The following is a 15853-nucleotide window of genomic DNA, read 5'->3' on the forward strand; positions in this document are numbered from 1 at the left end:
TCTAGGGGGCGACATGTCTTTTAACTGTTTTGAAGAGTAATAACTTTTCGTCTGTACCTGTATAAAACTACTGAGTGAAAAAATATACATTTCTGTGACTTATTACGTAAAAAAGGTCTCTTGGTAAAAATCGCTACGAGAAATGGTTCTCGAGATATTTGCAACGGAAATCATCAATACCTGTCATAATTGACATAAATTAAACACGGTTGAGACTAAACAGTTATTAGACTGAAATCATAAATTTGAAATGTTTTTGTGACAAAAGTTCAACAGAAACTGTTTTATCGTAATTTTTTCGAAGAAAAATTTATAATTAATTTAAAAAAATAAAAATTTCCCATATTTATTATTTCAGTCAAATAACTATCTACTCAAAGTGTTTATTTTTTGTCAATAATGACATGTATTGACTATTTCCATTCTAAATATCTTCAGAACGGTTACTCGTAGCGATTTTTACCAAGAGATATTTTTTACGTAAAAATACACGGAAATGTATATTTTTTTACTCAGTAGTTTTATACAGGTACGGATATTGGCGTAACTACAGGGGTGCACGGGGGTGCCCCCCCTTAGGTACTGCTGGGCACCCCCGAGAGCAATCCTGAATTATAACTCTTGGCTACGTATTAATTTTTATTTGCTTGTGATGCAGTAAAAATGACGTTTTCTAGTTTTGTTTAGTTAATATTATTTTGTTTAGTTAGGTTAGGTTAGGTTAAAATGTGTTAATATTTATTTTTTTATGAAAATTTGTAGGTATTTAACTCGGTGTTTAAGTAATCTACGGGAACACGGTTTGATAACCAAGTCTATGAAATTTATTGATAGAGAAATTCATGTAAACGTTTTATTCAAAAAATGTGTTTTTTTAAAATTATTTTTCATTTTTAAAAAAACAAAAGCCCTAGGCCCCCCCAGGCACACCCCAGGATAAATTGCTAGTTACGCTAATGGGTACGGACGACAAGTTATTACTCTTCAAACAATTAAAACAAATGTAGGTGGCGTCCCCTACAAATAGGAATCATATTGACATCAAAATCAAATTTCTCATGTCAAAAACCTCCCAGACACCAATTTTCATACAAATATTGACGTTAACTCAAAAATTATTTGGAAAAAATCGAAATAAAAATGAAACTTCTACACCCTGTATTTCCGAAACTCAGCATTTTAGGACATACATTTATACGAACTTTTTTACTTATTTTTATCTGCAGAATATGCTGCCGAAGTTTCCGGAATGCAGTTCGGACCACTCTGTATATAATTGGTAAAATATCACCTATGACGACCCAGACTCCTGTGATAAACAAACATAAAGGATCTAGTTCTATTAGTGAATTGACCCATATTTTTCTATAAAACTACTGTTGTTAGAAATGTTAGTGTTATTAGAAATTGGGAGTTACATGGAAATGGAGTTAATAAACTCCATTTTCTAATAAATTGTCTTGAAACAGTTTTAAATCACAGTAAAACACCACAGATTTAACAAGATATATTTTTCACATAAGTTTAACATAATACAAAAATAATGTGGGATACTGAAATAATTATGCAACAATTAAATTCTACATTACAGAACTAAATTGTTACATTTTATGTATGTAGTAAAAGAATAATTTCAGGTGTTCCAATATATTAAATATTTAGAAAAATAAAACAGATATGTACACAAACAGTTAAAGAAATATAACCGTTTCAAAAATTATCACAAACTCAAATGCCCTTCTTAAAGTTTTTGTGTTTACATACTATGTTGTTTAAGTTCAAGATGGCTGGTCGAACCTTCTAACAGGGCATGGATATTTTCTGGAATTTTTCCTTCGTCAATGTCTCTGGCAATCTGAACATACTATAACAAAAAATTGTCAGTCAGTTTTCATAAAAAAAACTCTATTTAAATTCAAAAACATAAGGTTAAAAAAATATGAATTTCAATAATAAGTTTCTGTTTATTATTATTACTAGTGTTTTTCCTTGTTATTATATATCTTATCTCACTGTAGTAAAAATAGATCATACCCTTTCCAGTTCCTTTCTGAGAGCAAACACAGCTTTCTCTCTATCTGCTACTAGTTCTTCCAGGTATTGGTATCTTAACTTTTTTCGGGCTCTACATTCTCTGGCACTTTGTCGGCTGCGTTCTAAATACAGATGTAAAAGTTAGCAGGGAATATTTCAACTCAAGCAATTAATAAACTAAAGAAGGAGCCTCAGAGTCTCTCTGTGTCTTTATATTTATTAGATAAAAGCGGAAGGGTCGTCATGACAACAACTTCGAGACACCTTTTTTGTCATTTTTTTTTATTTTTCTCTATATTACCCAAGTAGTCCCCCCCCCACAAGTACCAGAGTGGTAAACTAATTGGTTAAAATTTCGCCTGGAGTTAACTAATTATGTTTTTATTCTCGTATTTACGACTACTATTCAAAAATAATTAAGATATGCAATTTTCTATTCATTTTCTTTTTATTCAATTTGAATTATTATTAAGACGTTGTTACCTCAATATAAACTAGTGAGGGACGGGGGCTGCGTGTATTATATTCATATTAATTATTTTAATGTTAAAAAAACCAAATGACAATGATCGACCGAAATTTAAGTCAGCCATATTAAAACCCTTTCACGGACTCGCCACACACAATTTTCCTGATATAGAAGAAAACATAAAGTTGATGATGGTGGCCAAAAAACGAAACGTCAGATAACAAATCTGAAAACACTTGTGTAGCTGACAAAAGTGGCAATAAAAATACGCCTTTAGCTTTGAGCGAGGGGTGCCTCACTTTGGTAAAAAATGTACATGTACTGCCAAAATATCATTTTGTTGCCAAGCGACTGCCAAACACTACGAAGAAGACTGCCTATGACTGCCATGTAATTATTATAGGCGATTGCCGTAAGACTGCCAATGACTGCTGAGAAAATTTACATGTAATTCCAGTAGTGAGAAACGACTCGGTTTTGAGATACCTTGTAAGAAATAACGTCAGAAAAAAATAATAAAATCAAAATCTTCAATTTTCGGTTTTCCTCCAATATCTCCGAAAATAACTCAGAATTTCAATTTTTTCTAAGCGCCATATTATTGGGCAGATTAATGCACAACTTTGCCCTAATTAACGAACCTCGTATCTCCTATAGTTCTCGAGAATCTGAAATTTTGTATATTGTATATTTTTGTATTTTGAAATTACCCTGTATATACTGGCATTAGTTATATCATAGTTTAAGGAAAAGAGTAGTTGCACTCTCGCAAATATTTTCTGCCAGTTTTTGCAAGCTGTCGAATATCGGCAGGTTGCAAAGCGTTTCAGTTGAATTCCGTCCGTCGAGATGCGAGGTTCGAGCGTTGCGTTCCCACAGAGACGGATTGATAAAAAATGAGTGCATTACTGTGTGCTGCTATTAATTGTAGTAATAATTCAAAAAATTGTTCTTAGAGTTTTTTTAGATTTCCATCGGATATAAATCGGCAAGCTGATAGTAATTATCAATTAACATTTAATTATATTTGGTTATTTTAGAAGCTCAGATATTATGTAATTAATTAAATGTTATTATTTTTTTAGCATGTGGGCAGATTTTAAAAATAGTTTTTTAGATGTACAGATTGTCTCAAATATGCGCATGAAAATATTTTTTGGTCAGGGGATTTGCCATAAAATTTTCATTCCAATAATAGTTTACGAGATAATTTATATAGATTTATTTTTGAAACCATTTTAGAGTAAATATTTTGTACATCTAAAGTCTCCGCAAATTATTCATATTTTTTAATTGAAAGAATTTTATAATAGCATAATCTCTCTAATAAATTTAGTGGACTGTATTTTTTTATGTTTTTTTTATTTATTTTTTATTATAAGTGTCGTAATATAACAATATTCAAAATATTATAGACAAAATATTGAGTTTATATCTGAGGGAAGAAAAGTGCTACACCTAGCTTTAAACCACCTTAAATATACAGGGTGGCCCATTAGTGCGAGGAAGTCCAATATCGTCGTCGTTGTCGAAGATGTGAAAAAAGTTTTATTCATATGTTTCAAGGTTTATAAAGGGGCGTATCCTAAAATATTTTGTTATATACAGGATGTCACAAAAAAGGTATGGTAAAGTTAGTTTTATTTTTTTTAAATTATTTTACATCATTCTATATACATTATTCTATTTCGCACTCATTTTACCGTTGAAAGAGGATTATTTCACCGGATAGCATAGCTGCTGTGTTGGAGCCTCATTTATTACGCACTCATTTCTGGGACACCCTGTATAGGGTATTTTTTATGGCGTCACCAAAATCGGAATACGTAAAATGGTATATCTCAATTTTTTTAAATGCCACATTCTGTATATTATTTTTCTGTCAGATGCAGAATTAAAAAGTGAACATTTTTTTATTTAAAGGATTTCTAAATTTTTAACGGTTTCGCAGATATTCTCAGTATTATATTACATATGGCTCTTTAAACAGTAATTTTTTATCAAAGCCACCTAATATGATCTTTGTCTGATATTTTATCGTTGGAAATCCCATATGTAATGAAATACAGAAAATATTTGCAAAACGGCTAAAAATTTAAGAACACTTTAAATACAAAAAATGTTTACCTTTTAATTCTACATCTGAAAGAAAAATAATATACAAGGTGTTGCATTTAAAAAAAAAAAGATACAATATTACTTAAATATTACGATTTTGGTGACGCCTTAAAAAATATCCTGTATACGATAAAGTAAATTAAGTAAATATGCTACATGGTATTCTTCGTGTTTAAGAAAACATAGCTAAGTATTAATAAAGTTATATTCACTCTAGTTTTTTCCACCTTTCCTATATATAATGTTTTTAACCAAAGTTTTAGTAAATACGAAATTGAATGGCCACACCGCAGTGTGCTTTAAATAAAGACGGTGTACTATATGAAGAATTTTATGCCGAATCCAGTTATGTACAGAAAATTAAACTTGTTTTAAATAAAAAAAAAGTTGTAGAAAATCTCTGAGATAATAATATAAAAATATGTCATATATTTTTTCCGCATTTCTTCCAATCAGAAGATTTTCAGATACAGAAGAATTTTTGCCTACGCGAAATGTGAAAATATTCTGTTTTCAAGCAAGTTTTTACTCGATGATCAATTTTTTTATTTTATTTTATTATAAACTCATATTTCCCTAAATACATATCTGTGAAACTATGGCGAGTGCCACGACTATACTTTGCCTAGTTAATAGACCACGACTATACAGCTACGTCAGTGGTCACGGGAGGCGAGAACAAGGTCATATAAAGTGGCAGAAAAAGAATAAAGGATTTGACAAGGAGTAAAACTACTAGTTTCCTTATACTATGGTTATATATTCAATATTTATAACAGGACACTGTCTCCTTAACAAACACCTCAGTAGACTGAAGCTGAGAAACAACGGCGAATGCAGATTCTGTGGGAAAAATGGAGAAACACTGGAACTGTGTGATATCACTAAGTGTGCCAAGATAACCATTCGTGATACGGTTGACGTTAGAGATGGAAAGCCGTCTCAGATACTGACTTTTGTCAAAGCCATGAGACAGTGTTTGATGAGTTATAACTCGTTATAACTCAAGAAAGGGGTGTTTGAACACACAATAGATCTGTAAGGTCGCGGTGATATCTCTCCCCCTCCTCCTAAACATTCTATTCTATATATTCGGTTAAAAACTAAGAATAATTTGATAATTAGTTTCTTAAGGTACAAAAACTCACCTAGTTTGGCTTTCATGTCAATTTTGTCAGCAGATTTTCGCCCCGGCTTTCTTCCTCTCTTGCCCGACTCCCTACGCTGTGGTCCCTCCTAAAACAATATGAGATGAAAATAAATGTACCACTTACCCGAACTAAAAGTTATTAGACTACATCTAAAATTAGTTGAAAATACTGTATTTTCATCACCATTGATCGAGGGGTGTCTCACTCGGGTAAAAAATGTACACGTACTGCCAAAATATCATTCTACTGCCAAGCGACTGCCATGTAATTATTATAGGCGACTGCCAAGAAAATGTACATGTAATTCCAATAGTGAGACACCCCTCGCCATGGATGTACTGCTTCTATGGTATTGCTCGTTATTATATCCTGGCAATATACAGTTAATAACGTTCCCCAATTTTTCATATAGGTCATACCAAATAAACTTTCAGTCACGTGGTTAAGCTTTTACATATTTTCTTTTAATCAAAATATTTTAGGAAACAAAAATAAATAAATTAGAAATATAAACAGTTATTATTTACATCAACAAAACTCCCTTCCTTAACATCATTTACTACTTTATATTATTACTACCGATTTTCCGTTCAATAAATTCTAATAAAAGTGTGTCCAGACCAGAGTTGTTAAACTACACGTAGTAATTAATAAACTACATTTACTACATGTCACAAGTAGTTTTTAAATGTTGAGTAGTAAATGTGTAGTTTATGTAACTAATGTAGTTTTTTTAAATATCAGTGAAAACATAACCTAAAAACTTTGTTTGTTGATCAATTTAAGAAATAAAAAATCTATATTTTGTGAATTTGTTCCATATTATGTGATATTTTTGATACTTAGTATTTAAAAATTAGAATTTATAGTTTATTTTGTGTTTAATGTTACTTTGTATTTCATAGAAAATACAATTTTATTGAAAAAAAAATTGTATTTTTTTTCTGATGTTGTTTAACTTATACAAATATAATACCGTATTATCGAAAAAAAACGGCGTCCAATTGGCATTCCAGATCGATGACATTTCCCATATAATTTTACACATAAAATGACAGCGAGCTTCATTTCATAGCCATCGTTGACGCCGTTTTTATTCGATCATACGGTATAACTTCATACTTCCATGATAAGAATTTGGCTTGATTTTTGTTTAAAATCTAAATTGTTTATGTTTTACTATATTTTTGTAGGTAGTTTTTAATGTAGTTTTTGAGTTTTTAAAATTTTAAAACGTAGTTAATACAAAAAACTATGCGTAGTTTTTGGCGTAGTTTTTTGCTTCATAAACTACTTAACAACCCTGGTCCAGACCTGTCGAGACGAGAGTAGTGGCGAGAGTAGTAGATGAGACCCGAGCGAGGCAAGAGCGAGACAAGAGCGAGACAATGGCAAGACGAGAGGGAGACATCTTCTATCTATTTCTTGAGGCAAGCCTGCCACGAGACAAGCGAGTTAGATCATAGTGAAAGGAATGTTTGTATCTTTAACATGGTATTTCGTATTTTATTCATCGTCGCCATCGGTTTTTTCTCTTTTGGTTGTTTTTCCCTTTAGCCCTTCATTTGTTTCGAGACACGACGTCTTTTACAACATACGTTTTTAACCTTTTTTAGAGCAAAATGTTAAATAGGAAAGTTATAGGGAAGGTTAAGAAGCACATTTTAAAATTATTACTTATTATATATATCTTATTAATTAGTACTTCAAAAAATCTTGCCATAACATACTTTTTAATGGAAATACCCTATTTTAGCCGACCATACCAATAGGTATGGTAGGCTATTAGGATCGGCAAAAAAAAGTTTTTTTAATTTCACTCAAAATGAGTTATTTGGGTCATAAATGACCTAAATACAAAATATTTTCATAGTGTCTGTCTGTGTCTGTCCGTCCGTCTGTCCGTCTGTAATTATCGTGTTACTCAAAAACCGCTGAACCGATTTTAACCAAATTTGGCACAAAAATACTGTGGCACCCGAGAATCTGACCATTCGTTTTTGGTGGTGGTGAGGGGTTGGTAGGGGGGTATGGGAGGGGGTTAAAAATTTTAAAAAATCGTAACTCCAAAATTACAGTAGCTAGCGAAACGCGGTTTTCAAATTAAGATTAGGAATAATATTTGCAACAAAATTTGTAATAACATCAAAATCAGTCAAAGTCGCAGTTTTCGAGATATTAACATATTTTAGAATGGGCGGCTATACGTGCCTCCCGGCGCCAATTTTTTATTTTATTATTAGATTCTACGTACAATTCGATTGCTTTTTTTGCATATGATCTATTATTATATCTAAAATTAATAGATTTTGTAATAATTCAATTTGTTTAAAGAAATGTTCGGTAAAAATTATCAGTGACGCAAAATTTCTAAATTCTATCAGAAAAAATGATAATACAACGGTGCACCATTTAAAAATTGGAGATTATTTAATTTTAAATAGTTGAAATTCATAAATCGCAGTCGAGCGAGCCTACCAAAAAACACTAAGCCTAAAAACTAATCATTTTTAATGCATTTACTGAACAAATATATCGCCATTATAAAGAGCGTGAGTCTTACATAAGTGCAAATATTTTCAGGGCTGGTAGATCTCCATAGAAGAAACATATTTTCTCTTTACCGTTTTTCAAATAAATCTAAAATAACCGAGATATTTTTTGTTAAAATTTTGAGAACCACTGTATCTTTTCTGGATTTTCTTTCTTGTAAATTTAATCTACTATCTATGTTGCCATTAAAATATATCTTTTAACTAAAAACTAAAAAAAAAAAATCCAAAAAATGTTTCAACAAATTCCAAATTTTCGATTTTTTTTTCCCGAAAAAACCCTCATAATCGTGTTTCTGGGATTGAAATATACTACTCCTAAAAATATTTGCACTTATTTAAGACTGACCCTGTATAGACTTAATGAATATTTACTGTATCTATAAGGATAAAAGTGCCACAATAGTACTTTCTACCTGTGCTTCCTACCCTAATGGAAAGTAGCCTTTCAGGGCTGTTACGAAATTTTACACTATCGCCATTCGCTTTGGCATTAAATTGTGTGTTTCAAAAAGCAAATTTCTGGAAAAACGGTTTAACATTGTTCGTAAAAATAAACAAAATATATTATTTTTGTTTAACCTTTGAAGGGCTGTAGTTTCTTCGATAAGCATTTTAGGGCATATGTTCATAGAAACTTTCTGTTTTATTTTTTTTTGTAAAATCACCCACCGAAGTTAGATATACTACTTTTTTGACACCCTGTATACACTTTTGGACCAATTTTTAATTTTTGGCAAATAAAATTTTATCAATTAAGTTCAAGGTTATTAACGCGACTTAACTAAAAATTAGTACTTATCTCTCAACAACATTTACAAAAAAAATTGTATTTGTCCGCATACATATTTGTTATATCCTGGTATTGTGGGGAACGATTGAAATATCTGAATGCATAATTCCTTATATTACAGTGATTGCAAAATAGATAAACATTTATAAAATAGCTTGACGAAGAATGAAATTTTTGGTGCCATGTAAAACGTCATTTAGCCACAAATTCATATAGGGTGTTTCAAAAAATGTGCCGTCTCTCGTCGAAAGATTCCTCAAGTAAAAATGAGATATATTTTTTATATCAACATAGGTCAGATTCTGCTTTGTTCGTAGCTAGAAAAAAGTCAAGGCTGTGACACACGAGCTAGCGTCACGACACGCCTTACGAAAAGTAGTAAAGATCAAAAAAATGATAAGCCAATGAGGAAGTTGGGGTGGATCTTTAGAGCGTCGTAACTCGGATCCTATCTAATATATATATATATATATATATATATATATATATATATATATATATATATATATATATATATATATATATATATATATATATATATATATATATATATATATATATATATATATATATATATATATATATATATGTATATATATAGGGGGCTGAAACTCTATGTAGAATCATAGATCATCCTCAAAGAGCCCCATCTTTTCATGATATTTTGACGACGTCTCGTGCACTATGAAACCCCATCATCAATGGCGAAATATCGTCCAATTTAAATGAAATTTGGTATGTGGATAGATTGGACCAAGGTAAACTTAACGGTGTACGACACATATCACTGAGTAGTTTTGACGTAAAAAACGTCAAAAGTTGATGTCCGATCGCGACCAATATTGGTGGGTAAGCTATGTGAGCGACGTCAAATACACGGTCCCACCCTGCATTTTTTTGTATGGCAAAAAATGGCATGGATAAAGAAAAAAATAAATATGTAGATTAGGGTGAGCCAAAAAAACTGATGAAAAAAACGAACCTATGGAATTTAAGCATGGGTTAAAGTGGTTCTAAACCTGGAGGCTGTTACAAGGGGGACATGCAGCTGTTTCCAAAATATCATTTTCGAATACAAACCAAAAAAGCTCATAAAAAAACATAAAAAAATATTATTTCTTATAATAAATAATTATTTTTTTATGTACCTATATTTTTAAATAAATACATTTGCTCAGTATTATTGGACCTATTGGATGCAAATAAAAATTAAATATACAATTTGAGGAACGAAATTAAAAAAAGAAACGGACAGGTACAATAAATAGGTATTCCCGATTAAAAATTTACATATTATTATTTTGTAGCCCATTAAATAAATTATAATATCAGTTGAGTAATTATGAAATTAGATTGTTAGAAAAATTAAGGGGGCGCGGGCGCGGGCGCGGGCGCAACAGTTTTTTTAAAAATTCAGGGTAGCGCAGGTACAAAAATTGGCGCCGGGAGGCACGTATAACCGCCCATACTAAAATATGTTAATAAAAAGTTGGTAGGCAGTTCTGTTAGTTTCAAAGTAAAGGAATTTTTCCAACTTTGGTCCGCGGTTATTTCCCCTATCCGCCACCTGGGGTCGCGTCCGATGGGAGTTTGGAGTTCTCCACATGGATTTTCTCAAAAACGGACTACGGAAACACGGAACATCTCAAAAACTGCGACTTTGACTGATTTTGATGTTATTACAAATTTTGTTGCAAATATTATTCCTAATCTTAAATTGAAAACCGCGTTTCGCTAGCTAATGAAATTTTGGAGTTACAATTTTTTTAAAATTTTAACCCCCTCCCATACCCCCTTAAAAAGGTGTCGGCGAACATTCAAAGTTTTCCATTTAAATAACAAGCAACTTTTTTTCCATTAAAAGTACCATAACCTTGAAACGGTTTATGATAAAAAAAAATTTATCGCGGATTCTTGTAGAGCATAAAATTTACTAAAAAATCTATATGAGAGTAATCTAATTTCTTTTTACTAAATATGAAAATTTTTAAACAATATAGGTACACTAAAACTGATTGATTTTTGATTGAAAATTGATTTTTTTCACTATTCGAAGCTTTCAGATATACGAATTATTGAACTGAAAAAAATTACTCTCAGATAGATTTTTTAGTAAACTTTATGAAGAATAAACTCTACAAGAATCCGCGATAATTTTTTTTTATCATAAACTGTTTCAAAGTTATGGTACTTTTAATGAAAAAAACTTTTTTTTCTCCGTTATTAGGTTCATTTTAACCCATAAATTTCATAGGTTAGTTTTTTTAGCTCACCCTAATGTAGATGACAGCACGCGCATTCACCATTTTTTACAATTCTATTGAAATTGTGGTGACTGACCTAACCAAATTCACAAAAAAATATATTAGGTACCCAATTAATTTTCAATCCAATTAAATCTGTATTTTCGTTTACCAATTTCCTTGTTCCTCTATTAGCCTAGGGTACTAAGTTTGAATCACCCTGTATATAGATTTTTTTACGTTTTCCACGTTGTTATAAAAGCTGCTTTAGGGCGTAAATTGTCCATTACTTATTAAATTACAGATATAGGTAGATATTAAAAAATTACCAAACATTTGAGTTTAAAAAGAGCTAGAGCTAGAGCTAGAAAAAATAGATACCTAAATTCTAATTTTACTGTAATTCATAGTTAATTTAATTTCTATTGAGAACGTTCGCCACTGAAATATTTTTTTAATGTCAGGGTCTATTCCGTCGTAAAGCGACTTGACTAACACTGCACGTCACAAAATCATAGTTGTTACGGAAGGTCAGTTCTAACTGTAATAAATACGCTCAGTATTGTTGGACCACTTGGACGCAAATAAAAATTAATATACAATTTGAGGAACGAAATTAAAAAAAGAAACGCACAAGTACAATAAATAGGTATTCCCGATTAAAAATTTACTTAAAAATAATACGCATTTAAAAAAAATACTCCAAATAAATTGTATACTCCTTAAGCTCAATTTAAAGAATTCGAGCTAGACTTGCTTGATCTGACCCCAATACGAATAGGCCGTAAAAGTGCATAGAAACAAAAGAACCGGCAACCAACACCGGCAAACTAAACGGATAAAATATCGATCAGGGATTACAGAAATGCCGAATAAAATTAACAGACAAAGAGGCATAGATGAAAAAGCCGAGGTTAATATTCATTCAAAAGAAAAAAAAAAGGAATAAATAACTTTTTGGCTTACCGTTTTCCCGACGAAATGCGTAGTTTAGCAGCGCCGACACGCAGTGGATGCAGAGACCGAACGACGGCGAAACCAGAAAAGCAACGTTGCCAGATTTAAGCCGCTATTTTCATAGTCGGTTAGGAAATGAAAAGTTTGGAATTCCTGCTTTCCCAGTAAATAATAATTTATAAAGTAGAAAATACTTGTTCCTGCTGATACTGTATGTAGCTTTGGACCTACTTTATTTCTCTGCTTTAGTCGTTTTCTCTATGATAAAAATGGAGTAACTTATTTGAACTTTTATTTATATAACCTGATAGGTATTAATCCAGGAGGAAACCATAAATATTAATACATAAAGTATTTAACCTATACAGGGTGGTGCACCGTGGTCGTTGGAAACATCAAGCAAATCCCATGCAAATTTTGAACTGTTGAAATATTGGCTCCCCTACTGATTGTACAGCAAAGTCGTAAATAGATTTTTTTAAAGTTTATTATGGTAAATACACATACCAAATTTGGATAATTTTGGACCAGCCGATTTTGAGTAATTTAAGAAAGATTGCATCGATTTTTATATTAAAACAGAATAGGTAACAATCAAACACCAGTCAAAAACCGACATACCTTAGGTTTACAAACTATGGTTTTGTCATTGTCAAAAGTAATTTAATTTTAATATTCAGGGGAAATTAACCGAAACATGTCAGATACACTGTCTAAGCTATTGCCAAGCGTAGTGCCATTTTATAATGATCACTTTTTCTTTATGTGTATAACAATAAATTATTACTAGTAGGGAATATTAAAATTTTATTTAAATTACGTTTGAAAATTACGTTGACAACTTAAGATATGTCGGTTTTTGACTGGTGTTTGACTGTTACCTGTTCAGTTTTACTTCTCCAAATGTAGACCTTTAAAAACCCTATTTACGATTTCGCTAGTATATTTTTTTGGTTCTCTGTTACCAGTCTCTGTTGTACTTAACGTACGGAACAACTATTTAAGTTAATTCTCCATACTCTATCTTTTGCACTACTTTTTTGGTAAAAATTCTCTGTTCTGATTAGCTGCCATTGTCACCACTACACCACCATTTATCACAAAAACCCAACTAAATACAAAAAGAAGATTGCGCAAAGAACCACAACAGGACATGCGTTGGACAAATCTGTCAAGCAGTTGTGCTACACATCAAACACTTCTACATATTCTCAAATTATTGTGATGATGTACAATTGTTTGACAATGAAAATGCCCCATTACAAGCCTGGTCAAAATGATTATGCTCAGGTAATATTATGATATACCTTCTCTCAGATCGAACTACCTAAGACCGATTCTGAATCTATAAAGTCTGTCTCTGGTTCCCTCTTTTCAAGTTCGTTAACATCATTAATCATTATCCTCATCCTAGAATAGCCTAGAATCAAATTAAACTTCCTGTTTTTGTCTCCCAAGAAGTTATAATACAGAGATCACAAGCAATCAAGAAGACAGCAGCAAGCAAGAAGAGAGCAAATAAAGCGAAGATTACAAAAAGTTCTAAATAAGTCATCTTAGCTCGTTTGTAATATCATTTCGTTATATTCACAATTTGTTTTAACTTCAACAGGAAAAAAATTAAAGAGGATTCATCAACACAATAAATTCGGACCAACACCAATCACAGAATACGAAATTACATCACTTGAAAAATATTTAAAAAATTACCAATATTTTTCATAATTGATTATGCTTATCCTGTTTTTTTTTGTCTGTATATCAATAGAATATATTTTTCAACTGCTCCTATCATGCAGTAAGCCAATAAAGTAAATACAAACTTTATATTACATGTTAATAATACAACTTTTTATTACTTATTTAAACATTTCTTTTTAGAAATATTAAAAAAAAGTTGAATACTTTTGATAATAGAATTTTAAGTCTAATGATAATCTAAACAACGCATCAAAAATATACATTACAAATAAATGTACCAAAACGACGGATATTGCAGTCAATATGACAACATAGCTACTATATATGATAGTAGCGGTCGACAACAGCAATGTTGCCAGATCAGAGGCTAAACAAACTGCGTTTCTAAAAATATAGATAAAATATGTTGTTTTTCTCAAGTGAGACCTATTAAATATTCCTTCTAAATTATTTGAATAGATATCGATAGGTATCTGGCCAAAAACAGTAATATTTTCAATAAAATATATTTAATGTTTTATTTCCAAGAATAATTAGCCTAGGTATTAACCTAATATTAATTATTAATCTAATAATAATCTAATAAAAACTATATATTTTTTCTAATTTTGCAAAATTGACAAAATTAATTTTTCCAGTTTTTTTTTTGTGAAAAACGAAACAGCTGTACAACATCTCAATAATTATGTACTTAGTTTATTTTTATTATTCACCTCAGAAAAAATATAATTTATGCTATGGCAACGTTGGTTCGTATTAAAATTCTGGCAATAGGAAAACTTTATTTTCTGTAATTTAAATTTCTAATTTTTCATACATCATGATAATTAATATGATAATAATGATATGAAATAAAAATATGTATTTCATAGAGTATATAGGTATTTATAACAATATAGGTAGATAGTTAAGGGTTAAGGGGCATATTGCAGAGTGCACTGTATTTTTAAATTTCATTCCACTACACTGATCACGCAATCATTTTGTCGAGAGTTGTCGATTAAAGTCCCTAGATTTGTCGATGCTTATATGCCGCCATCTACAGGCTCATTTATTCTTTATGAGTAAAAAATATGAAGAAAATTACCAAATCGAATTGTCAAGCAAATATTTACAAAAATACGCCCTCTAGTGACATACAACAATAATAATAATAAAAAAAATCCGCTTTTCATATTACACCAAGGAAACTCTGATGTAATGTTATGAAACAACGGTAATTACCGAAACAACTTTGCTAAAGAATAGACTTTAATTTTTAATATTAATGTTCCATATTTCTAATATTTAAATGTTGCCTATATGTATAACATATTTTTATTACGTACGTTATATCGAACGCATGCGTGTATTGTTTTATATAACCCAAACGTGCCCCTTTAAAAGCCCCACTAGAACAATGAATATTCGAAATTTCATTTAATACTTATTAAAGTTATAATTAGATTAACAAACATATTATAATACAAAACTAAACAAGTGTGCCTTTCGAACTACAAAATGATTATATCAACTCACATTACATTTCGCATTTTTTACATGCTGAAAAGTACTGAAAATGATAGATTTTCCTAAGAAAGTTTATATGACATGATAAACTTACTACGGCAGCGTTTTCCTCAATCACTGTCATCTCTTGAAAATCCATTTTTTCCACTTCAAACCTTTTTTAAGACTAACAAATTGTTTAAAATTCTAGAGTATACACAAACACATGCAACGTGCCTGAATATTTACAAACATATGCAAGGTCATTCATTTGTTACGTCAAATCAAAATGTCGATAGAAATATTTCAATATTATGGAGTCTAAAAGGAGGAGGCGAATCGAACGC

General features: G+C 30.8%; 1 protein-coding gene across 1 annotated transcript; it reads right to left on the bottom strand.

Annotated features, from left to right (window-relative positions):
- Window positions 1–1492: 1492 nt before the first annotated feature.
- On the bottom strand, window positions 1493–15778 carry LOC115881871 (REPTOR-binding partner). Its single transcript, XM_030899575.1, has 4 exons — window positions 15622–15778; window positions 5770–5857; window positions 2035–2156; window positions 1493–1864 (listed from the first exon to the last, which is right to left on the bottom strand). Exons 1-4 carry the CDS (start codon window positions 15664–15666, stop codon window positions 1757–1759), a joined length of 363 nt encoding a protein of 120 aa, XP_030755435.1. The 5' UTR covers window positions 15667–15778; the 3' UTR covers window positions 1493–1756.
- Between the last annotated feature and the right edge of the window lie 75 nt (window positions 15779–15853).

Source organism: Sitophilus oryzae, unplaced genomic scaffold, assembly GCF_002938485.1.
Source record: "Sitophilus oryzae breed Bouriz unplaced genomic scaffold, Soryzae_2.0 scaffold_1744_pilon_pilon, whole genome shotgun sequence".
NCBI classification, from domain to species: Eukaryota; Metazoa; Arthropoda; class Insecta; order Coleoptera; family Curculionidae; genus Sitophilus; species Sitophilus oryzae.